Source organism: Loxodonta africana, chromosome 22 (genome assembly GCF_030014295.1).
Source record: "Loxodonta africana isolate mLoxAfr1 chromosome 22, mLoxAfr1.hap2, whole genome shotgun sequence".
Taxonomy (NCBI): Eukaryota; Metazoa; Chordata; class Mammalia; order Proboscidea; family Elephantidae; genus Loxodonta; species Loxodonta africana.
In genome coordinates, this window is record NC_087363.1 from 65079895 (window position 1) to 65104504 (window position 24610).

General features: G+C 59.3%; 1 protein-coding gene across 7 annotated transcripts in view; it reads left to right on the top strand.

Annotated features, from left to right (window-relative positions):
- Window positions 1–24610, top strand: part of AGAP3 (ArfGAP with GTPase domain, ankyrin repeat and PH domain 3) — a 92937-nt gene that overhangs the window by 63013 nt on the left and 5314 nt on the right. For 2 of the 7 annotated variants that reach the window (XM_010590076.3, XM_064275045.1), the window contains exons 2-12: window positions 862–920; window positions 1145–1232; window positions 1394–1479; window positions 1625–1766; window positions 2227–2361; window positions 2513–2640; window positions 4526–4684; window positions 8104–8196; window positions 13240–13344; window positions 19325–19487; window positions 23398–23565. In XM_010590076.3, the coding sequence (XP_010588378.2) occupies window positions 862–920; window positions 1145–1232; window positions 1394–1479; window positions 1625–1766; window positions 2227–2361; window positions 2513–2640; window positions 4526–4684; window positions 8104–8196; window positions 13240–13344; window positions 19325–19487; window positions 23398–23565 (1326 nt within the window). Of the gene's footprint in view, window positions 1–852; window positions 921–1144; window positions 1233–1393; window positions 1480–1624; window positions 1767–2226; window positions 2362–2512; window positions 2641–4525; window positions 4685–7008; window positions 7947–8103; window positions 8197–13239; window positions 13345–19324; window positions 19488–23397; window positions 23566–24610 lie in introns of those variants that run through there. The other 5 variants (XM_064275046.1, XM_023548047.2, XM_064275047.1 and 2 more) reach the window with 5 other exon arrangements.

The window sequence follows — 24610 nt, forward strand, 5'->3', positions numbered from 1 at the left end:
ATGATGCAGTTGCGGACAGGGAGCCTGGGGATAGGAAGCAAGCCCTGCCCAGCTGAGGGGCCGCTGGCCAGGACAGGTCCACGCAGAGAGGGTTGGAGGCTGGGATGAAGACAGTGGGCTGACTGCTGGAGGGCCCTGGGGAGGAGGAAGGCTTCTCTTTCCAGAGACACTGCCCGAGCCAAGGGGCATCTTCTGGGGTGCTGCGGATGGACTACAGGAAAGGGAATGGGAGCCTGGGAGGCAGATCTCTGGGAAAGAAAGGGTGGCCCTGCCTTCCCACTAAGAGGAGCTTGGGTGAGAGGGCGGAGTGGGGCGGGGTAGATAGCACCCCATTCGACCTGCCTCTCTAAGAACAGGGCCAGTAAGATGCTCCTCCCTCTTCACCCAGGCTCAGGAATGTGGTGGGTGGCCCCACCCTGGTTCGGGTGAGCTGTTCCTACTCGCTGTAGGAGGCGGCCCCCCTGCCAAGTGCCCAGCCAGTTTTGGGTCTGGGCTGGGACCAGCTGGGATGGCCCCTAACCTGGGCCTCAAGCCTAGGCCCTGGGGGCACCTGGCTGGGTGTGACTCAAGTTGGGATCTAGCTCCCCTGTTGGAGCAGTGAGGTTATGAGGAACAGGTCTGAGACGGGGGTCTGAACCCACATCCCTCAGTTCTCTCCCTGAACACTGTCATGACTCCTCCACTCAAAAATAACTTTCCTGCTGCTCCTTGAAGGCTGGGGTCCCACTGACAACAGTGCCTTGGGCCTTGTCCTGGAAAGGGGTGATGGTGGATATCAGAGGTGTATGCGAACTTGACGGGGGGGAGAGGGCTGTCTGTCTATGCTGCCGTGGTCCTAATGGGACTGCTGCTCTCCCACAGACTCGTTTGTGAACAGCCAGGAATGGACCCTGAGTCGCTCTGTGCCGGAGCTTAAAGTGGTGAGTGAGTGGAGGCAGGAGGGCATGAGCTGGGAGAGGGGCCGGAGGCTGCTTCTCCTCGTCCTTGGAGCTGTTCCCTCCCTGCCTCTCTCTGCTTGGCCTTTCCCCCACCCTCCCTCCCTTCAGCCCTGTTGCCTCTCCTCCCAAGGGCTTGCTTGCCTTTCCCATCCTCTCCTGGCCTTTGCCTCATATCTCCCCCATGCCCTCTTGCCCCTTCCCTTTAGGGCATTGTGGGGAACCTGTCCAGTGGGAAGTCGGCCCTGGTGCATCGCTATCTGACTGGGACTTACGTTCAGGAGGAGTCCCCAGAGGGTGAGTGTGGTGGTCATTCTGCCCCCTCCCTCCCCTTCAGCTTGTCTGTGCAGAGGGCTCTCTGGCCCTTGACTTTTTGCTGTCCTCTGTCATATCCATGTCTTCTCTGGTCCCCTTGGCTCTCTGCACATTTGGTCGCTGACTGTGGACTCTGTTCCTAGGGGGGCGGTTTAAGAAGGAGATTGTGGTGGACGGTCAGAGTTACCTGCTGCTCATCCGAGATGAAGGAGGTCCCCCTGAGCTCCAGGTGACACCCCTGTGTCATGGCGCCCCTCCTCCAGGTTCCCAGTGTGGGTGGGAGGGCTCAGGAGCCAGATTCTCCTGATGGGGTCTGCTCATGGGAGCTCCTCGGTGCCCAGGCAGGGTGGTAACTTAGCTTGGTCTCCCTGTAGTTTGCTGCCTGGGTCGACGCCGTGGTGTTTGTGTTCAGCCTGGAAGATGAGATCAGCTTCCAGACGGTGTACAACTACTTCCTGCGGCTCTGCAGCTTCCGCAACGCCAGTGAGGTGCCCATGGTGCTGGTGGGCACTCAAGGTGAGGCTGGGCCCTCTCAGCGGGGGCACTGGGGGGCATGGCAGAGAAGAGGGAAGCGCCTGGGACAGAGATGGAGCATATGGCCGTAAAACCAGGGTGGGCAGGTGTGAGAGAGGCTCAGTGCTGCACCACGCCTTTTCCAGTGCTGATGGAGACAGACAGCCTTGCTGCGATGCCAGTATCTGAAGGCTTCATTGCTCCACACACGCTCAGCTTTCCTCTGCTGAATCCTACTGTCCATATTATCCCAGAGAGGGAAGGGGGCTTAGCGATTATCCAGTCTTTTTCTTTTGAGGTTAATAACAGGGACTCGGGGATTCAGAGACATTGAGGGGCTGGCTGGTTTTCACTCATGGTCCTGGTGAGAGAGCCGGCACAAGGCACGAGTTCTTAGTGCTGGGTCTTCCACGGCACCAGATGCGTTACCCACCCACTCTGACCGTATGCCCCCCCGCCACAGATGCCATCAGCGCTGCGAACCCCCGAGTCATTGATGACAGCAGGGCCCGCAAACTCTCCACAGACCTGAAGCGCTGCACCTACTACGAGACTTGCGCAACCTATGGGCTCAACGTGGAGCGCGTCTTCCAGGACGGTAACTTGGCACAGGGCTTGCGGCAGTCAGGGCCGGGGGCCATCCCCCAAGAGGACTCCCTGGCATGTCGGGCTGAGTTTTGGGGTAAGGCACTTGTCTGGGCTGTTCCATTCTCCCCAGAGGAGGTAACTGGCTGTACTGTCCTCTGCAGTGGCCCAGAAGGTCCTAGCCTTGCGGAAGAAGCAGCAGCTGGCCATTGGGCCCTGCAAGTCCCTGCCGAACTCACCCAGCCACTCGGCAGTGTCCGCCGCTTCCATCCCCTCCGTGCATCTCAACCAGGTGGGCCCACCCTCCTCTCTGCCTTGGCTCTGTCCACACCATACCTAGCTGTCTGCTGCGGAAGTCCTCGTCCCTGCACCCGTCCCCGCCGCCTCCCCCGCCTTGTATCTGCTTGTTTCCCATCCTTGCACATGCTTTTGAAAGCATTGGCTCAAATCCCATTTAGCCTGCACGACTGGCCTTGGCCTCACCTGCAGCCCCATGCTGACTGTCCCTTATTGCTATAGCTTCCCACCCCCTGCTCTCTCCTGTTCTCCTCCTCCAACCACTTTAGCTAAGGGAACTTGAATTTAGCTATAGTTAGCATTATTAGAGTTGTCTCATAAGCTGCTTTCCATGGAACTCAGAAGGTACAAAATGAGAGTGCTTTCAGGCTCAGGACTAGCCCTTGACAAAACTGGATAGTGCCAAGCCCTGGCCGTCTACTCCTCCCTCAGCCCTCTCTCCTCCCTCTGCTCGCTGATGCTCCGTGCTGCCTTCACGTGATGCAGGAGGCACTCGGCAGACCCATCCTGGTGAAGCACTAGGCACTCACCCCCGTCCTGTGAGGGCTGGTTTATAGAAGGGTGGTCCTTGCTACAAAGTGGTGGATGACTTTTGGTGCAGTGTGTGGTGTTGCCGGCAGTGGTTACATTTGAGCCAGGTCTTGCCAGCATTCCTCAAATCATACCACTTGGACCCCGTCTGCTTCCTGGGCCTGATTATTTCGGGCCCTGTGTATGGGCCAGTGCGTCCTTTCATAACTGCGTTTGCCACCCCTTTCACGTCTCTGTTTGAAGCTGTGGACACAAGCTCGGAGAAGGGGTCATGACAGGCACTCGGCCTTAGCTCTGCCAAGGGCTGTTGTCTTCCCAAGGCTTACCTGGCAGCACCTGGCATTCTGACTCCAGCCTGGCTACTTTCTCAGGGACCTGCAGGACATCTGAGAGGGCGGCAGGGATTTCCCTAAATGTTCCCACTTGCACGAGATTAAGGAGGAATGATGCAGTTTTACTTCACTGTCTTTGAGCACCTCCACCCTGCAGCCAGCAGAGTTCAGGGTGTGTGCAGCTCAGCTCTGCCTGAGGGCCGTGCCCCGAGTTTGGGGGATATCGCGAAGGTGGTGTTACATGTATTCACTCCGTGTGTGTGTGCATGTGCGTGCACGCATGCGTGCTAGGATTAGAGCGAGGCAGCCGGGTCAGAACACTGTCCGCTCAGCTGGAAGCCCCATGAGCAGTCAGGGAGCAGACAGGCAGCCTGTCGCTCTGTGTGCGGGGTCCTGCGGCAGAGGCTAGACTGCTGCCGGGCGTGTTGCCCTCTTCCTGTGGTCTTTTCTGTCCTTCTCTTCCTTTCTCTATTCTGCGACTCACTCAGCGGGAAGTCTTCTGTCTTCCTCAGCTTTTCCTCTGTCCTTTCCCCGTCACACACACTGCCTCAAAGCAGCCGCCCTCGTCTACCAGCACCTGAGCCTGGCCCCCAGCCCGTCGCCTTGTCTCCCAGCCTCCTGCATCCCTGACATACATCACTGACTTTGGGGAGTCAGGATGATCTCCTGCCTCTGTTGGCATCAGCACATGTCTGAGCCCAGCCCCGTCTGTGAGCCCAGCCCCTGCAGCCTGCCTGCTTTCCTGCTCCACCTTGGACGTGGACAGAGAGCCTTTGCCTCTGACCCTGCACCTCTGTTGCACAGAGCTGCCCTACAAGGGCCTCGTCAGCCTCCAGGCTGCACCTTGCTTTCCTCTCGAGATTTTCTTAGGAGCTAGGAGCCCCTCTGCCACCCCGAGCCTTAGGCTGGCTCACCGGTGTCCCTCTGAGGCCTCTACAGGGAGCAGACCAAGCCCCCGCAGCCTCCTGCCCCCGCACTGTACCCATGGCCGCCCTCAGTAGCCCTCTCTGTCTGTAGGCCACGAATGGCGGCAGCAGCGCCTTCAGCGACTACTCCTCCTCAGTCCCCTCCACCCCCAGCATCAGCCAGAGGGAGCTGCGCATCGAGACCATCGCTGCCTCCTCCACCCCCACACCCATCCGCAAGCAGTCCAAGCGGCGCTCCAACATCTTCACGGTACGTGACTTGCCCTCCTCCTGGCCTGCCTAGCGCTCTCCCTTCAACAGGCCGGGCCTAGCCCAGGCTCTGCCTCAGGAAGGGAATGGCCGGCACCACGGAGCCCAGGTCAGGGCGATGCCTCCGTGATGGACACAGACACATATGGGGCAGCAGGCTCCTCACCCAGTCACTCTCAGACCACTCCTCAGAGCCCGTGGCAGAGCTCTCCCCCAACACCACCATACACATACCCCGTTCACAAAGCCTCTCTCTCTCCTTGAGCTCTTAGAATTCCTTTGCCAGCCTGAGGGGGTCTTGGAATGCGTCTAGTCTAACACCCCAACTCCTTTTATTCAGCGGCTAGTGGACTGGAAGCCAGAAGGGGATTGGCCCGGGGTTACACAAAGGCTTAGTTGGCAGAGTTAGTGCCAGAGCCGGGCCTCCAGGCCTCAGCCCAGCTCTTTTCTGTTTCCCCACGCTGCTGAAAGGAAACGGGTCTGCAGCAAAGGCTTCAAATACATACTTGAGACCTTGGTCTCTGACCCTGCCCTGTTGCTCCTCACACCACCTCATCCTCCCACTTCTGTTCTGTGAGTGTCTTGCCCTCCCTGAGTGCAGCCCCAGGGCTCCGATGGTATCCTCTTAGGGAGACCAGCCCTCCCATGTAGGTGCCCCGGAGCCCCGGCGTGTCTCCATTCTGCTCTGACCTGTGGGCCCACCCTCAGGCCAGCTTTCTAGCTGGGATTTGGCTGGACTATTTCGGGAATCTCGGGTCAGGCCAAGGTGGGTGAGCTGGCCGTAAATTCTTAGGAGAGCGTCAGCTCCTCTGCAAGTCGTCGTTCTGTGTCACTCCGTTTGCCTCTGTCTCTGGTGGGACTGCCCCGCTAGGGCTCCCAGGCTATGCACCCTCCTGCTGTACCTTGACCACACACCCATCCTGCTGCCTGCTCTGCTCACGTGCCTGCTGCGCCCACCTGCTGACCGCGCTGCCATCACCACTGCGTGCTACACTGCCTTGGCTCTGCCTAAGCCCACAGCCTTCCTGTTTCTGTTCATACCATGAGATGCACAGAGCCTTGCTTGTCCCCCACACCTGCTGCTGCTGCTCCTGATGCTGCAGGGCCCTGGGGTGCTCTGCCTTGGGACTACCACGTGCCCTTGGCGCCTGCCCCCCGACATCATGCCCCGGTCATCTGCTCCCACAGCACCATTCTTGGCCCCCCATCTTTCTCCCTGCTGTAACAGCCTGGGGCTTCCTCCCTTTCTCTGCCCTGTCCCCATCCTCCGCCTACCTGTGACCTGGCTGCGCCACCTGCACCCCACCCCTGCCCTCTGCTGCCTGCCTGGACCGTGGTGACCCTGCTCTGCCACCCTTGCTCACGTGAGCTCGCTGCCTGTCCCCATCCTCTGGGGCCTTTCACTCTTTCCATCTTCACATGCGACTTCTTCTTTCCATTGTCTCCGTGATGGCCTCAGTTACACTGTCGTCCCTGAGGTGATCTCGAGACGTGTCCATCTCTGTGGGTCATCTTGGGACCGCACCCTTCCTTGTCATCGCTGTAGGGCCCACTCTTCCCCTTGTCACCCTCCCGCAGAGTCACACCTGCCCGCGGGACGCCTCATGCGCTGCCCGCCACTGCTCCCGTGCCTGCCTCTGCCGCGGCTGGTGCCCTTGTGACTCTCTCAGGCACCCACACTCCACTTGCTTGTCTTGTCTCTCTTGTCCCTGCCCCCTTCCTCTGGTGTGGAGTGGCCGCTGGAGTCCCGGGGGTCCTCAGGGTGGGGCCCCTCAGTATACCAGCCCAGCTGAGCCAGGCTGCACTTCATTCCACCTGACTGTGTCTTCTGTCCAGGGACCTGGTGGCAGCAGTCCCGCCTCCTTCTTCGCACTGGTTTGGAGGGGCAGAGAGTTGGGGTTCGGGCCATGGAGCACAGGAGGGGCCCAGGGCACGTGCTGCTGTGGGACCGCTAGGTGGTGCACCCTCCGTTGTCCGTTCCCATCTGGTCTTCCTGCTCCCTTGGCTGTGCTTTCTGCCCCGCTGCGGCGGCAGCCCTGTGCCCCCCTGTGCCCTGGGCTCCCAGCAGCCTGAGGAGAACAGGAGGGCAAGGGGGCCAGGGGCTCCCGAGTAAGCGAGCGAGTGGGCGGCTTGGCCAGGGCATCCACCCACAGTGTAGCTTTCACCACTGCTGCCCGCAACTCCTGCTCCTGCTCCTCCACCTCCTCCTCGCACTCTGCCCTGCCTCTCCCCAGGCGCCTGGGTCTCTGCCCTCACCAGTGCTGACCGACTTGTGCGGGGCTTGAGTGTAACTTGCCAAAATCTCTATTCTTTCAATATTTGCAGATATGTGCCACTGTTTCCAACTTTTCATCAACAAAAAGGCCTTTCCAACTCCTTCCAAATTAGAAGACCAGGTGGTGACACACAGCACCTCTGGACATTGTCCCCTGTCGGGCCGGAGGCGGGCCGGGCCTGGGACTGCTCTCAGATGAGACGCGGCCGCCGCGCTCCCCTCTCCAGAGACCCACAGGAACCTTTGTAACTAACCCCACCCCCAGGGAAGGCTAGGAGCACTGGAGCCAGTGGCTGTGGGGCTGCCTGGGGAGGCCCCCGCCGCCTCCGCCGCGCCAGGCCGCTGCATGGAGAAGAAGGGAGCTCACCCCGCGCCCATCGGCCGGCCAGCGTGACGCCAGCGTGACAGCGGCCCCACGGGGCGGGGGCGTCCACGCGCCTGCTGCAGCCCGGCTGCTCCCGGGGGGAGCTTTCCTGCCCCTCCCTTCCTCTGCTCCTTCCTGCATGGACTACTGCGCACCTGCTCCTGCTCCGGACGCCGCAGTCGCCACCAACGCTTGCCTTTCCCCCCTCTTTGGCCTCCCTGTTTCCTAGGATCCGCATTCGGGTGGACTCTGCCCCGAGAGCTTGGCAGGGCGCAGGGCCCCTTTGGGCATCTCTCCTCTCTCTCTCTCCGTCCACGGTGCCCACGGGCCGCGCAGCGTGCTCGGGGCACTGTGCTGTGTGGTGTCTGTGCCGCAGATGGGCCTCCTGCCCGTGCACTTCTGGACTCTCTGCCCCCGGTTGTCGTGCCCTGTGCCACTAGCCCCCCGTGGCCCCACCATCCACCTCTCCTCACGCCCTTCTCTTACACCCTGGCCCCCTGGGCTGCGCGCTCCTCCTGCCCTCGGTATCTCGTGTCCTTGCTCTTCTGTAAGGGGCGGGCCCGGCTCAGTGACCTGTGCTGCTCTGTATGGTGCCGTGTGTAAGAATAAACCCGTTGGAATACTCGTGGTCTCAGTTCCTTCCCGTCCCGCCGCCCCTGCCCACCCACTGCCAGGCCCTGCCCAGGAGGAGGGAGGAAGGAGGGCGGGCTGGGGTTCAGGCTGGCAGTACTGCCCAGCACGCCTGTGCCTCCTGTAACATGCCGTCTCTCTTCTCTTCCAGTCTCGGAAGGGTGCTGACGTGGACCGGGAGAGAAAGGCAGCTGATTGCAAGGTGGACAGCATTGGGAGCGGCCGAGCCATCCCCATTAAGCAGGTCAGCACTGCCTGCCCTATGCCCAAGGCTTGGAGACTGGGACCTCTGGATTCCTTGAGTTTGGTTCTCTTCTGGGCCTCTGTGTGTGCAGGGGTAAGAGGGAAGCACGCCCCCTCTTCCCGCCCAGTCTGAGCCCTTTGCATGGAGAAGTCCTCCCAGAGGGCCTCTTTCCTGGCCTAGCAGTGTGCTGGGACCGTCCCTCTGTCTGTGCCTAGTCTGTGCCACGGGAGGGCAGCAAAGAGCCACCTCATACCCTAAACTACTCTCAGCATGCTGGCTGGCTCCGCAAGAAGGAACTGGGAGAGGGCTCCTCTCTCAGCGCAGGCTAGGGCACTCTGGCCCACCTCCACTCCTCCCAGAAAAGGGGCAGCGGCCCCAGGGAGTAACCTGGGGCATGGGCAGCGAGGGGATGCGGAGTGTGCTTTACCGTGCATACCTCCACTCCTCACAGGAGAGCATTAGCTGAGAGTGCCACATCCTTCCCGAGCCCCTGACTGGCGGATCCTCCACACCTGTCATGGGGCCCTGGACCGGGAAAGGACACTGAGCCATCAAGGGTGTCTTTGCTCAAAGACAGCCTGTAGGGGGAGGCTGCTGGAAGGCTGAGGAACCCTGGAGCTGCAGAGTCTGCAGGGGGAGCTTTGGCAAGAGCCAGGGGTCAGGTGCCTGCACAGGTGGACTGTTGGCTGCCAAGCTAGTGTGCTGTGCCCACTCGGAGGCTGGGCACAGCGAGGGTTTCCGGGATCTGGTGGCCCTTTTCTGGCCTCCGTCTCTCCATGTCTACAGGAGGGTGTGTTACAGAGAGAGACTGGTGTGGCCAGAACGCCCAAGCGAGCCAGTATGAGGCTGGCTGGGCCCTCTAGGCTGGGCGCATGGCTGAGGCCTGGGGTGGTCAGCATGACCAGAATTCACGTGTGAGGCTGGGGTTTCTAGAACAAAGAGCCCCAGAGGTCAGGGTGAAGAACAGTGTGGTGACACATGTCCTGCCTTGAAATACTCAGTGCATTTACGTGTGACAGGGTCGCCTCTAGCTGGCTCAGCCTGCGGGGTGGTGGGAAGGCTGAGAAAGTTGTGGCCCTCCCCCTCTCCCATGGGCCTGCATGGGCCGATAAGCCCACAAACACCTGTTGGAGGTGTGGGTGCACTCAGCCTGGTGTTGCACAAATTCGGCCCCCCACCCCCACCCCAGCGCCTCCTCTGGGGCCTGGCCTGGGTGAGGAGTGTGGACGTGGGCTCAGGGCTGTCTGCTTCCAGGGCTGGGCAGGCCTGGGTGATCAGAGAGGGGGACATGTGCTACGTGAGGATACATGTACACACACCACGCATGCAGTAAGTTAACAAGCACGCATGACACTACAGGGAAGCCAAGCCCAGAGCACCCCTTACTATCTGAGGGTGGGGATGGTGGTGGCAGGGGCTGTGTCGTCCTTCCTGCCTGGTGAAAAAGCCCTGCGTTCAGTGATTCACTGAGACTGCCAGCTTGTGCGCGCGTGTGGTGTTCTGTTCTGTCCTGTCCTGAGGGTCCTTTGGGTCACTTCCGTGTTACCAGCCCACCTGCACCTCAGAGGCCCTCAGGGAGGGTTCAATGAGCTGTGTTGCTGGCTGGAGGCAGGTATCAGGTCTGTGCTTCAGGTGCCACCACAGGGTCGCTGTAGTGAGGTGTTGGGGGGGGGTGCGCCTGTTCTTAGAACCCCAAGTGGTGGCACTGTCTGGGAGCTGTCCGTCCATGCTCCTGCATCCCAGCCCACTTTCCATGCCCCTGCTCCCACACTCGGCCCCTCCCCTCTTCACCCTCCTGTCCCTTCTCCCAGTTCTGCTCCTTCCCCTCCCCCCAGCTCCTGCTGGGAGTGGAGATTGCATTTCAGTTGCCATTTGCATTCCCAATCAATCCGGACTCCGCAATTAAGTCGGCTGGCGGAGCCGGGAGAGAGGCGGGCGGCGAGAACGGGTCCTCTGGGGGCTGTCGCCTCCGCTCAGCTTCCATCCTGGCCCAGATTGCTTCCTGCTTCACCGTGCGCAGCCTGGCCGGGCCGGGGGGAGCAGGACCCCCGGAGCTCTTGCTGCCTTCACTGCGCAGATTTGGGAGGGGATGGTGAAGGTCTCCTCTCTGCCCAGCTTCAGCCTGTTTCCATTTCCCCCGCTGGTGGTGTGAGGTGGAGAGTCAGCTGGGTGGGTGGGAGGTGCAGGTGGGTGGAGGTGGGCTGAGGGTAGGTTGCGGCCGAAGACTCCCTGGCTCTCACTGAGCTCTGGGCCTGCTCCCACACCTCCTTAGCTAATGAGCATCATTACCACTGCCTTTTGGCCTCCGCCTCCTATCGAAGAGGAGGCCAAGATGAAGGACGGGAAGAGGAGTTCTGAGTGAGCAGGGCCTCAGCGTCCACACGCCCACTCTCACTTCTCAGTGAAGAGGGAGGAGCAGACATAGCAGGGAAAGTTCTTGGAGAACCTTCAGTCTACTCTCTTTATCATTCTAGGAAACTGAGGCCCAGAGCAGTGAGGACTCATGATGTGGCAGAGCTAGTTAATGGTAGGAAGGGAAACAGCTTCCTGATTGGAGGACCAGGCTGGATCCAGGAGGGTAGGGCTTGGTGGTGAAAGGGGTTTTTGAGGAGTGGCCAGCCTGGCCCTTCCTCCCAGAGGCTAGGGAGAGAGGATCCGGCCCTCTCTCGTGGGCAGGAGGGAGGCCAGATTACGGCTCACAGCGTCCACAGAGGAGGGCAGGAGGGAGGCCGCATTGCGGCTCACAGCGTCTACAGAGGAGGGCAGGAGGGAGGCCAGATTGCGGGTCACAGCGTCCACAGAGGAGGGCAGGAGGGAGGCCAGGTTATGGCTCACGGCGTCCACAGAGGAGGGCAGGACGGAGGCCAGGTTATGGCTCATGGCGTCCACAGAGGAGGGCAGGAGGGAGGCCAGGTTATGGCTCACGGCGTCCACAGAGGAGGGCAGGAGGGAGGCCAGTTTACGGCTCACGGCGTCCATAGAGGAGGGCAGGAGGGAGGCCAGGTTATGGCTCACGGCGTCCACAGAGGAGGGCAGGAGGGAGGCCAGTTTACGGCTCACGGCGTCCATAGAGGAGGGCAGGAGGCCTCCTAAACCTCTTACTTCCTGCTTCTGAGAGGGAAATGGGGATGAGACTACCAGCAGGTGGGAAGCTTCTCCAGAGCTTGACGGGCATTTGCCCTCAGGGGTCACCTGTCTTGGGACACTTTGTTAAAGGGCAGGGGATGGGAGTGGCTGTGTTGCTTGCTGTGGCCCCTGGCCTGTGACGGTGCTGTGCCCAGAGGCAGATGGTGGGGAGGACTTAGGAGCTCCTTCAGGGGTCACCAGGCCCGCTGGCCCTCTGGAGTGTCCCTTGAGCGTTGCCTATCTTCAGGAGCCCCCCTTGAGGGTAGGACTTCTCACTGTGACAGGGAACAGGTAGCAGAATGTATCCTCAGATGACTGACCTCCAGCGCTGATCTCATTGACCACACCTCCCATAGCACCATCATGTTTCGGAGGTGGCAGAAGAGGAGGATCGAGGAGGGGGGTACCAAGGATGGGAAACATCTGTTGAAAAGTAGGAGATTGGAGTTAAAGCTGCTCAGACCCCCGGGTTCCATTCCCTTTCTCACCTTCACCTCGTTCCTTGTTGGGGAGAGGAAACTCAGTCCAGAGATCTAACCTGTCGTTGTGCTGATCTCACCCATCCCAGGCTGAGTCCCCTGTAAGGAAGAGCCCTGGAGGGGAAGGTGCAACTGAGTCAGGGCCTGCCCCCGTGGGGCTTAGACCACAGAAGACGAGACTGCTCACCAGCTCACACTGTGTCTCCCGATCCCATCTTCTTGGTTACATAGGGCAGGACCCTCCAACCTAAAAAAGAAGAAGCCATTATAGGGCATTTTTTCTCTCTGGGCTCCGTCCCCTCAGTGTGGGCAGATCGCATCTTCACACCCCTCAATCGGGATGGGACTCTGCGCCCTTCCCCAGCTGCTTCCCCAGCTGCTGCTGATCCCGACCCCTCCTTGTTTAGCCAGCCTTTTGTGGCTCTCTCGGTATCTCTCACCCCCCTGTAGGATTTTTCTCTGGAAATCTCTAGGGAATACTGCCTTCCCCTCAGCCCCAGGTGGTGATGCTGCGGTGATCTGCTCTCTGGTCCACCTTCGTCCCTGGTGCTTCTGTTCTCCCCGGACCCAGTGCCTATTCACCACACTCTTGCCTTACTTGTTGTTGCAGGGTGAGGGCGTCTCTCAGAGGCTACTGTTGGAGGGGGAGGGTCATTGTAGGAAGGAAGCAGAAGCTCTTGTTGGGCATCTCCCATGTCCTCCTCCTGGTGGAGCCTGCCTCCCTGAGCTCTGACAGAGATGTCTCGGGTGCCTCCCCCAGTTCAGCCAGCAGATGCTGGCTGAGCACCACATGCGTCCTGGGCATTGTCCTGGGTGCTGAGACTGTATCAATGAGCTAAACAAGTAGACCTTTGCTGTCCTGGAGCTTTACTCATCCTTCTGCTCATCTAATTGCCACACTTAAAGTCTCTTTTCTACTTACACAGAAGTGTGGCTGCTGAGATTGAAGGCTGGGTCATCTCTCTGCTCAGCTTGGGCGAGTCTAGGGCACTCTAGGGGTGGTTAGGTGACGTTCCTGCCGTATTCTGGAACTCCTCCAGAGCAGCACAGGGGGTGAAAGACTAGGATCAACTGGGATCTCTATGCTGTCACCCCCACCCCTTGGAGATGGCCTCGGAGTCCTGGTCTGGAGCCTTCCTGCTGGGCCAGCACTGTCTCAGACTGCTGCTTTTGCTGACACAGCTCTGTGACCTGGAGGAGAGAGGAACCCCCGCATGGAGCAGTGGTGCATGGTCCCCTCCTAGAGAGGTGGCCCCCAGGCTGCTTCCTGGCGGATGGTCAGGCAGAGCCAAGTTCTACAGAGCCCTTGGTCTACCTGGCTCCCCCGGCTCAGCCCTAGGTCCTTAGAAGCCCCTTCGCCCAGACAGGCAGAGGCCCAGGAGCAGGGGGCATGAAAGAAGACCCCCACTCCTGTTTCTGACCAGACCTCTGTTCTTAGGGCATCCTGTTGAAGCGCAGCGGCAAGTCCCTGAACAAGGAGTGGAAGAAGAAGTATGTGACGCTCTGTGACAATGGGCTGCTCACCTACCACCCCAGCCTGCATGTGAGTCTGGGGAGCAGGAGGGGGAGGCTGACCCCAGGAATGGTGGGCAGGGGACCTCAGGGATTTCAAGTCAGTTTTCATTGGAGGAAGAGGACCCAGGCCAGAGCTCCCTGCACCCCACAGCTGTGCGCTGTGGCCGCACCCTGGGAAGAACAGTGTTAGGCACCCTGGCTAACATGTGGCTGCTGTACAGCTGTTGGGGAACGGCCGCCTCCTGCCCGCCCTCTGAGCAGCTGGGTTCCTTGTCCACGTTCACATTGCCTTAGGAGTGGGAGTCAGCCCACCTCCACTGCCCTTCTGCAGGCTGGGCTGCCTGTGCTGCCAAGCAGCACTTGGACTTGGCCCTCAGTCCTGGGAGGGCATGGCTCCTGGCCTGGACGGGGAGAACCGAAGGCAGCTCAGTAGAGCTGTTGGGAACACAGTGGAGCCTTGGACAAGTCCACTTGGCTGGAGGAGGGGCACAGTTGTTTGAGGTGGAGGTGTCTGGGGGTACACAGCCTGTGCCCAAGCTGGGGGCGGTTACTTACTGCAGAGTGGCCCCTGTGGCAGCTCCCCCACCCTTCCTCCCTCCCTCCCGTCCCTGCGTGGCTCCAGCACACAGCTGTCACCAGAATCCATCTCTGTCACCACCCCACTGTGGGGCTAATGAGTTCTCCTGTGAAGCCCTTCCAGCACAGCACGTGGGCCAGCCGCACCCCCAGCCCAGAGGCCCTGGGCTTGTTCTAGAGGGCCCCTAGCGTGCCTCCAGTCTGCACGAGAGGCCAGCAAGGCCCACCGCAAGGGGTGCTAGGATCCAAATTTCCCAGCCATAGCCCGGTCCAAAGAGCACCTCCCAGACAGACCCACTGAGGAACCTGAGGCAGAGGCCCAGGCACTGGGAGAGCAGCTGGCCAGTCTGCTTCCCTTTAGGCCAGCCCCTGTCCGATTCTCCTGGGTCTTCTCTTTCTCTGGTCCTCCTGGTACTGCCCCTCCCCTTAGTTAGAGGTCATACCTTCCTAGTACCCCTCACTCTACCAGGAAGCAACTGTGCCAGGTGGGAGAAGCCACTCATCCAGGGGAGTCTGGTGTTAGTACAGCAGGCATCTCACCCCCCTGCACACTCATGGACCTTGTCTCCCAGCATTCCCTGAGAGAGGCTGAGAGACACTGGGGTCTGCTCACCACAGGAGGACAAAGAGTGTTCTTGGGGTGTCCGGAAGCATTGTGCGGGTGTAAGGCCTTGTGACCATGTGGCAGAGCCCAGTACGTGCGGGAGGTGACATCTGAGTAGCGCTGTGTATTTCCCAGTTGAAACGCCCTCCTCCAGGTTGTCTTCCCACCGTCTTGAGTTGCACAGAGCAGTGCTGAGGCCCAGAGTGGGCAGGGGTGTGCTCTGAAGTCCCCATTCAGGGCTATCTGCACACAAAGCAGGGCAGCAGGCTGTGTCTTTGTTGGCCCCAAAAGTGAGCCTAGAAAAGCTGACACACAGCAGTCCAGTCCCCACCTGCTCCTACTTTCTGTCCTGCATTCTTCCCTGTCCCGTTCGGCTTGGTGCTGTGGTTCCTCCCTCTGCCCAGGGTGAGTGAGGAGGATAGAGGGGTCTTGGCACAGGAAGGGAGGAGTTGGTGGTTTTGTCTTGAGTTTTCATATGGGAAGGAGGTAAGGGCCTGAGGGATACTGTTTGCACACACAGTTAATGCATTGGAAAATGGAGGCTCCATGGGGTTTCCAGGTGAGCTGAGACTGGAACCCATGGCTTTGACCCTAAGCATTGCCCCGTTTTTCTTCATTGCTAAGAGACCTTTTCTTTTGAGTGCTGACAGAGAAGATCCCTGTAGAGAGGCACCATTAGGGTAAGTGGTCTCGAGCACTGCTGTACAGTCCTGAAGGCTGGGACGTAGGTGCTGGTTGGCTCCTGACACACGTGGCTTGTGTACCGCAGGACCTGGGACAGGTCTGGATGGCATCACTTTTGAAGCCTGCCTTGCCTTCTTGCAAGGCGAGTTATGCGAGGCAAGCAGCTCTGGTGGCCATCACCCCAAGCCCAGGCCTGCCAGGCCCACCTGCACTCCCCCGGCCCAGCAAGTTGTGTAAGGCTGAGTGGACAGAGCCTGTGAGGGCACGCCTTCGTGGTCTGTCACCAGCTGCTGCTCACAGGTCACTTGCAGGCCCCAGCCGCCCCCACCTAGACAGAGCCAGGAGGAACCAGCATGTGCAGGGGGCGATGTCTGTCCTGTGATGCTTCCAGAATCCGGTTGAGATCAAGTTGATGCCAGATCATGGTGATCCCACGTGTGTCGAGGTAAAACTGAACTCCATAGGGTTTTCAGTGGCTGATTTTTCAGAAGTAGATTGCCCGGCCTTTTTTCTGAGGCACCTCTGGGTGGACTCAAACCTCCAACCTTTCAGTTAGCAGCTGAGTACATTTACCCAGGGACTTCTCTGTGGATGTTCACCTTCTCATTAAGAAGGCATAGTTGAGATCAAAACTGGGTGGTCATAGCAAACATACAAGTGAAGGCAAAGCCAAGAATTGTTCCAGGTTGTTGCCCTAACAGGGTATAAGTTCCACTGGGGAGCGGGGAGAATACTTCCTCTCATCCACTGCCTCAATTCTTTATTCTTTGGTGGTCACTGCACTCAGGTGTTGCTGGCTGGCCTCTTTGCCCTCTTTCCCAGCCTGAGCAAGCTTTCAGTCACTGACCATAGAAGCCCATCCTTTTGGCGGGCAGCCTGGCCTCCTCCTGCAGCTCTCACTCACCAACTTTGGAAAGGAAGGGCCCTACCTGAGTCAGCACTGAGAGAAATGTGGCCTCGTCAGTGCTTTCCAGGCCCCGGACTTGCCTGATGGCTCCCCCGTTGATAGAGAGGCCACTCAGGCTGGAGGGGCCTGGACAGCACGCGGAGAGGCAGAGTGGCGGCCCACCTCGAGCTCGAAGCCCATTCTTGCTTGGCCCAAGAGAGCCTGCCATAGCCTCCCCCATTTTGCAGCCATTGGAGCCATTCACACAATCACCTTCTGTTAATTCTATCTGCAACATCAATTAAATTGTTTGTAGAAACTAATTGAATGTGGCTTAATCACACATCTTAATAGCTTTCCACGCTCTGAACTCGTTGTTAATTCCAGTAATAAAACGAGATGAGAACGCTGGCTGGGTAATTAGCGAGGAGGCTGGGGAAGAAATTGCTGTTTGATGGTGGGTAATAAAGGCAGCCGTGGTGACCGCTCTCCTGAGCAGCCCGCCGCCGCCACAGGCGCCACACTCCCTGTTCTGCTGACGGAGGGAAACGCTGTTGCTCTGCCCTGGGTCCCTGTCCCTGCTACTCTTCCTCTGACTGCTCGCCACCATGTCCACCTCTGAACGCAGCCTGGAGCTGAGCTGCCGCGGGAGAGGAGCGGGAGTGGCCGCCCTGCTGTGGCGCGAGGTGCCAGCCTGGCCTCGGTCTGTCCGAGATGCACTAGTTGGATTCTAGGTGTCATCGCCGGGCCATTCTTCCCTGAAGTTAAGTCCTGGCCCATTGGCCCCGAAGGGAGTCCCTCCAGGCAGCTTTTGTTCTTGGCTTAGGGACCCCTCTCCATGCCAGCCCAGGTCTTCCAGGCTGTCCTGGGGCCTGGGAACTGTGGCAGCTGCCCTGACCTCCTTGTGAACTAGAGCAGACCTGAGCCCCTTCCCCCAGGATGGAGAGGCAGCTGTGCCTTTGGCCTGGCTAGCTGTTGACAGTTGTCTGGAGGCCGCCGGTTTGAGAAGCGATTGTGTGGAGGGGCTGAGGACAGGCATGTGGAGAGGCCCGGAACGGGAGGGACGATCTGGAGCTGCCTGGGCGTGGACTGCGCTGTGCGAATAAAGAGGGAAAGACAACAGAGTCAGGACCTGGACAGTGAGCTCAGAGCAAGTCTGGCAGCCAGCCGTGATAGGCGGGTGGGTCAGGTTGCTGGAGAAGGAGCTGGGAGAGGAGGTGTTGGAGGACAGGGAAGGCCCCTGGGACTGTAGCTTTCTGTTGCTTCCACAGCCACACAGGAGCACCCAGGGCTGAGACTGAGCTCCGTGAATGCAGTCGCACTCTGGGGCAAACCCCTCTTGAGTGGGGAGACAAGGTGTCTGAGGAGTGCCCCAGTGGGCAGAAACTGGCTCTGATTGATTTCTCAGTTATGTAGCTTTGCTGTCAGACACTGAACAGCCCAGGGCTGTGGGGCTGCAGCTGTGGGAAAAGAAGCTCTCCCCTAAGCACACTCGGTCTTCTGACCCCCTTCTTAAGGGGGTCTGCCTGTGGGGTGCAGTAACTGCTTAGAGGCCTCATCAGAGCCTGATACTCCAGCTGCAGTGGCACCCTCCTTCCCTTCCTCCGCCCTGACACCAGCTGTCGAGGACCCCCAGTCTGGGCACAGAGGGGAAAGGGAGCTATGTTTCCTGTCCGTCTCTTTCCTCTTCCTAATGACACTCCTTCCCACCTTCTGTTGGTTTCTCAGGGCCACTCAGCCCTCGTCTACCTGATGGTCCCCTTTGCTCTTGCAGAGCACAGGGCAGCCCTGGAGCCCCGGTGGGAGCCCCTGCTCTCCCGCTGCCTCCTCCCTGCTCTTCTGAGGCTGAGTGTAGAGGGAATAGGAGAGGCCTGCTGCCCCAAAGTGGGCAGGGCCGAGGGCAGGCCTGCAACGGCACAGGACTGCATTGGCAGTGGGCAGGGGTGAGGGCGGGCCTGTAGGGGCACAAGGCTGCATCACGGTGGGCAGGGGTGAGGGCGGGACTGCAGGGGCACAGGACTGCATTGGTGGTGGCCCCTGTGTGGAAGGTCTCCAGCTGCAGAAGTCCTCCGAGACCCTCGTGATTGTATCTAACCGGTGCGATGCAGTCACTTGTCGGGCAGTGCCCACCCAGAGCTCTCAGAAAGGTGTGGCCCCTGCAGAGGGCTTCTCGACACACGAGAAAAGTGTTAGCCAGGAGCTGTGAGGAGCTCAGTGGTGAGGGGACATTGGAGATGGGAGTCACAAGCCTGGGAGGAGAGACTAGAACCAGCAGGCAAAGCTGGGACCAGACCAGGCACTGGGTCTCAGACAGGAAGCAGAAGGGACTGAGGGCAGGGCCCTGCTGGGCAGCCGCTCTGCACTAAGTAATGGGGGAGGGCAAGAGCTCAGGGTACAAAGTACTCCCGCCATCTGGGCCCTCTGGGTGCCTCCGCTTCCAGTGGCCCCCGAGGGATGGACTTGAAGGCAGGATATGGGTCTGGGACCGGCCCTGGAATCTGAAATGCCTGGGTGTGAATCTGGCTTTGCTACTTTTGTTGTGTGATCCTGGGCAGATAAAGCTTTCTAAGCCTCAATTTCTTCATCTGTAAAACAGGCATAAAAACACTTCCTTCGTAGGGCTGTTGGGAAGATTACGTGAGGTGATATGTGAAGGCAGTAGGCACAGGGATGAGCAGATGGGTGATGACTACTGACAGCAAGGGGCCCATTGCACCCGTTAGACCACGGGCCTGTTGCTGTGTCCTAAGTCCAGCAAACAGAACCCAAGGCTCCCCTTTAAACTGTTCTACGCCCTGGGTGATATCTGAGGTAGTGGGTGGGGAATATCTGAAGATGGCTGAAGTGCTGGTTGGCCTGCCTTCGGGGCCTAGGTGTGCCATTGTCCTGAGCCTGTAGAGCTGACTGGTCACAGCATATGCCTTAGCCACATGGGCCCCTCAATCCCACCTGGGCCCACCGCTTGCCTGCCTTTGTGTTGCCCCCAAGCTGTCTTCCCTAAAGCAGGCCTGAGCCTCGGGTTCTGGTTCCAGACCCTCACATCCCCCTGGCCCTGCCTCTCCCTGGCTGAGTGTCCCAGAGCTGTGCTGCAATCTACAATGTGGATCTACTCGTGACCCAGACTTGGAGGCACTTTGTGGGTTTCAGAGCCCTGCTTTCCCTCCCCCCACCCCATGGTGGCCCAGGGGGAGACCCAGGCTGGCAGCACAGTGCCCTGTCCTAATGTGTGGCTCTCTCTCTTGCCCATGAGGCCCGCAGGACTATATGCAGAACATCCATGGCAAGGAGATCGACCTGCTGCGGACCACGGTGAAAGTGCCTGGGAAGCGGCTGCCCCGCGCCTCGCCGGCCACAGCCTCGGGCACCAGCCCCCGGGCCAACGGGCTGGAGCGGAGTGGCACTCACCTGGGTGGGGGCTCAGGTGAGGCACGGGAGTGCTGTAGGGGAGCCTAAGAAGGTCAGCACCTGGGGCACCTAGGCTCCCACATGCTGCCACCTGGCACCATGCTTCAGGACCACCTCTGCCAAACGGGCTTGCCAGACACTGCCCTAGTGGAGAGTGCTGAAGTGGTATAAATATCTAGACCAGAGTGGGCTTGAATAGTAGAATGGGGCCAGATGGCCTCTTGTCTGGGAGGTTGCCAACACCAAGACCATCCCCCCTCTCACCTGGAGCAAGAAGCAAAGAGCTGAGGCAGGCGCTGTGGGAGCAAGGCCCCTGGCACTTGTGCCCAGTGGGGACGGGGTGCAGCACAGTCTCCTGGCTGGGAACAGAGGGAGAGGGGAAGGGGCAGGGCTGCCAGTGGTGAAGAGAGCCTGCAGTGAGGTGGGGTCCTTGCTCAGGGAGCTTCCAGAGATGCTGCCCTGTATCCTATAGGCTGGGAAACTGAGGCAGGGCAGCCTTTCCATACAAGGCTCTGGTAAAAAATTCTCTGTCCCCAGGGCTCCCATCCTAGGGCCAGCTCTGCCTCCTTATCCCGTGTGGCATTGACCACACTGCCCAGCTTCCGCACAGCTGTCCTTCCCACACTCAGCTCTCGCCCAAGACTTCCCTCAGCCCCTGGACCCCTCCTCCTGGGACTTCAGTATCCCTGATGTTGTCCTCACAACCGGAGCCCACTTTCCCTGGGCCAGCAGCAGCTCCTCAATACTGGCCTGCCCACAGGCGTGAGGTTCTGCGTCCTTGCCCCAGGGGTCGCTTTTAGCAGTGTTTTCAGCTGGGGTGTGCCGCCTTCTCTGGAGACCATGTGAGGGGTTGTTTGTCACAATGGAAGGATGCTACCGACACTTAGGGGACAGGGCCGGGGATACTAAGTTTCCTGGATGGGTGGACAGGCCTGAACAAAATGCTGCTAGTGCCACTGAGAACTCTGGGTTGCAGGGAAAGTAGGCAGAGTGACAGCTTCCTGAGTATGGTCCTAGCTTGAGGGGGAGGGCTAGGACCCTCAGGCCCCCCACCGTGTGTGTGTCTGTGTTAGGCTTTCTCCTCTCTGACCATTGCCCAGCATGGGGCCCAGCAGAGGGGTGGGCAGGGGTAACCCCACTGAGAGGGTGTGCGAGGTGCTGTGGGTGGACTCTAAACACCACGTCCCAGTTACATAACTCCGTGAGGTAGGGCAGTCATCTCCCTTTTACTGGTGAGGAAATAGGTCCACCGAAGCTAGATAATGTGACTGCGGAGCGGGAGCTAGGGTTTGAACCCTAGTCTGTCTGGCTTCCTCTACGCCACCTCGAGCTCAGACGGGAAATCCTTGAGTTGTGCAGACAGATAGTTCCCGTGCAGTGAGGAAGAGGAGGGAAGCAAAGGAAGAAGGCCACAGTTGCTCACTCACTGTGGTGAGCAGGCACCCTGGGGGCCTTCCGCGTGGGGTGTGCTGGGAAGGGGCCTCAAAAGTGTGGTGGCCAGTGCAGGCGTTCTCGGCAGCGCTGGGGCATGGGGGCCAGCCTGCTTTGCAGGTCCCTCCAGAGCTGCCTACGGAGACCAGGGGGCTCTCACACTAATGAGGAGTAAGTACGAGCCAAAGGAGGGGCCTGTCCTAAAGGCGGGTGGCCAGAAGATGAGCTGGGCGATTACCTTGAAGACGGAGGGGAAAACTAAGGTGCTGTGGCCTGCCCCTGTCTGAGACCCTTCCCCTCAGGCTTCAGTGACACCGGGAGGGTGGGGGCAGACATCACATGCACTCAGGTCCCCTGCTCTCAGCACCATGGACGCTCCTGCTCGCTCCCTGCACCAAACACTGCACCGACCTCGAGCATTCACACACGTCTCTCACTCACCGGGCGATGTTAACATCTCATTATCTTTGTTACTGTAATTACATTATCCGCTGCTTTATGCAGAATTATCCTCCGAGGACTAATTGATGACTCCATGTTTAATTCATTAATCATTAGCATCAAATTCGACAATTACAGTGCACACTGATTGTGGGATTGCAGGCGTAATGAGGGGAGAATTAACAAAGAAAAGGGAAAGTACCTTCCCTCCCTTGAGGTTTTGGGTTGGGGGCTTGGGCAGGAAGTTGGGGCCTGAGACGTCTTTGGATGGGACAAGGGATGAGAGGAGAGATGAGGTTGCGAACCTGGGAGGGGTGAAAGGAAGTGAGGGGTGAGAGTAGCCAGGTACCTGAGGAGTTAGGAACTGAGCATGCTGCCTGAAGACTTACAAGGGGTGGGAGGAGAGGGCACACGAGAGAGATAAGGGAGGAGGGACCTCAGACCAGGGGAAGGGTAGGATTATGAAGCTGGGGGTTGGAAGTAAATGACAACAACAACAAAAAAACCCGTTGTCAAGTCGATTCCGACTCATAGCGACCCTAAAGGACAGAGTAGATCTGCCCCATAGGGTAGGAGTGACTGGTGGATTCGAACTGCTGACCTTTTGGTTAGCAGCTGTAGCTCTTAATCACTATGTCACCAGGGTTTCCAGGACTGGAACAAGGGGGTCTGGAAATAAGGGGACTGGAAATTGGCCTGTGGTCCCTCAGTGCTGCACATATATTAAGCACTTACTGTGGTTCTCTTTGGGGTGTTCTGGCAAATACAAGAGAAACATGAATCTTGCCCTCGGCCTTCAAGCATCCGGTGCTGTTGGAATGTCTGGCCTCTTCCCTTACCTTTCAGCTGCCTCAGCTCAGAGCTTCCCTGTCCTTGGGCTTCCGGAAGCACACCCCATTTGCTCGCAGGGCTGCTTCGAGGCCTCTGGCTGCTGTCTCCCTAGCTTGGCATCTGCTGACTCTGTCCAGGCCCCTTCTCTTCCTTCCTACTGACCTCTAACACCTGGCTACACCTCCCTTAACGTTTTAAACAGGGCTTGAAACCGGTTCATTCCGGTTTGAACCTCTGCTGAGAATTTGCATTTCCACCGCACAGATACACTGAATCAGAATCTGCATTTTAGCAAGAACCCCGGGCGATTCTTACAATAAATTTTGAGAACCAATGCTCTGCTAGTGGTTCTCAGAAGTGGTCCCTAACCGGCAACATTCGCATCAGCCTGAGAACTTGTCAGAAATGTGAATTCTCAGCAGGGGTTGAAACCAGAAGGAACTGGTTCAAAGCCTGGGTTTTAAACTGCTAGCCACCCACGCCTTCCTTTTAGGTGAGCTGCAGAAGGGGAGGGAAGCTTGGGTTCTCAGGGCCAACTTAGGCCCTCAGCCTTACAGGCCTCGGAGCCTGGTGGCTGTTCCCCAGACCTCCCCAGAAGTGAGAGGTGGGGTGAGGCCAGGGAACACTCTGGAGGAGCCAACTGTCCCTCCTCCAGTGCCGGCCATGTCCTACCCCATCCTTGGCACTCCTGGAGCCTCTGCCATTCTTCCCTGATGGGGAACGAAAGATTAATTTTCTCCAGCCCAACAGGATAATTACTAATACTAATTAGACATAATTACTTGAATTTGATACACTTACTTCTTGTTAGAATGGCAGCAAAGCTGAGACAGAGCAAATGGCAAATGTGGCAGAGGGTGCAGGGGGCAGGAGGAAGGCGGCTCTGAGGAGTTTGGGTCAGGGCCAGACTCCAGCGTCTTACAAAGTCCTAACACCCTGAGACCGGAGGGCACTCCTGGCCTCCCTTCCCCTTTCCTGGCTCCCAGGGCTACATGGGAGCACAGAGCTTGTGGAGAGGAGGAGATGGGGGGCCCAGTGAGCCCCTCCCACTCTCAGGTAAACCTGGCACTTACCTGGGGGTCAGCGTCCTGCTGGGGTTTCTCTGGCTCCACCTGGGTAGCCGTATTTCCAGGCCCAGATTTACTGACAATACCCCAGGTGCCCTACCTGCTACCTGCAACACCCAACTGTGCGCCCTAGTCTGACCCTTTGCCCGCCCTCAGGTGCCCCCCATTCGGCCAGCAGCACGTGCCTGCACTCCGACCGCCCCCTCGGTAGCTCCACCCTGGCAGGGGCGCGCCCGGAAGGGTTGCCCCAGCGCTCCTGCTCCGTTTCCAGCGCAGACCAGTGGAGCGAGGCCACCTCCCTGCCCCTGGGCACCCCGCACCCCGGTGAGTGGCTCGGCCCGCCCCCGGCGAGTGCTGCGGGCGTGGACCGGGAGGCTGTGGGTTCACCAGTGCCCCCAGGGTGCCGTGCCAAGGGCGGTGGGGGTGGGGGCACAGGGCCGTTGGGGTTCAGGCGGCTGGGCAGGAGCTGATGCTGGTGTCTTGGAAACGGAGGAGGGGCTCCACCCCGCGTTCACGGCCTGCTGCCCCAACCCCCACTTGGTTTTTCTCACGCCCCCCCCCACTCCCGGTGGCGGTGTCCCGCCCAGCACCCCGCGCTGCCCGATCAGCCCCCTTGTGCTGTAGGCTCATCACCCTCTTGGTGGGAGGGCGTCGGGGCGGCAGCAGTGCTCCGAGGCACCGCGGTGGGGGAGGTCCCCCACCCCCCTGCCCTCCCCACCCCTGCACGCATTCCAGGGACTGAGCCTGAAAGATAGTTTCCCACCTGGGCTGCTTGCCCTCCGCAGCGGCCACCCGCCTGCCCCCACTCATGCCCTCCAGTCCCCTCTCTTCCCACTTTCCGTGGCTTTTCATTTTCCTCTCCTCGGCACCCCCCTTTTCCATTTTTGTACCTTGCTCACATTTCAACTTCCTTCCCTGATTTGTTCCCCTGCCCCTCAGTGAGCCTTTCTCTTTTCTGTCTGCTTCCTTTATGCAATTCTACTACTCATCTAAATCCAACTCTCTGGCCACAGACTCTGTCAGCCCTCCTGAGGGTCAGGAGGGAAGGGGGCTCCACCCTGCTTTCCTGTCTGTATCCACTTCTCCTGAGCGGAGGTGTAAAGAGAGGGAGACAGCCACAGGTGTCCCCACTGCCCTGGGCACGTGGTGGAAGGAGTAGGGCGCCCAGCAGAAGTTGCTCTTCAGCCCTGCGGTTCTAGCTGGGTAGTAGGGCCAGGCCTGGCTGAGGAGCGTTACTTGCTCTCCCCCCCGCATTGGCCTCCCAAAGACCCTTCCCAGGTCCCCGTCCCAGTAGAAGCACTGACCCCAAAGGAGTAAGCTTTGGGGGGCCAAGTCAGGAGGGGAGAGAGGACCATGCAGGCATCTGCTG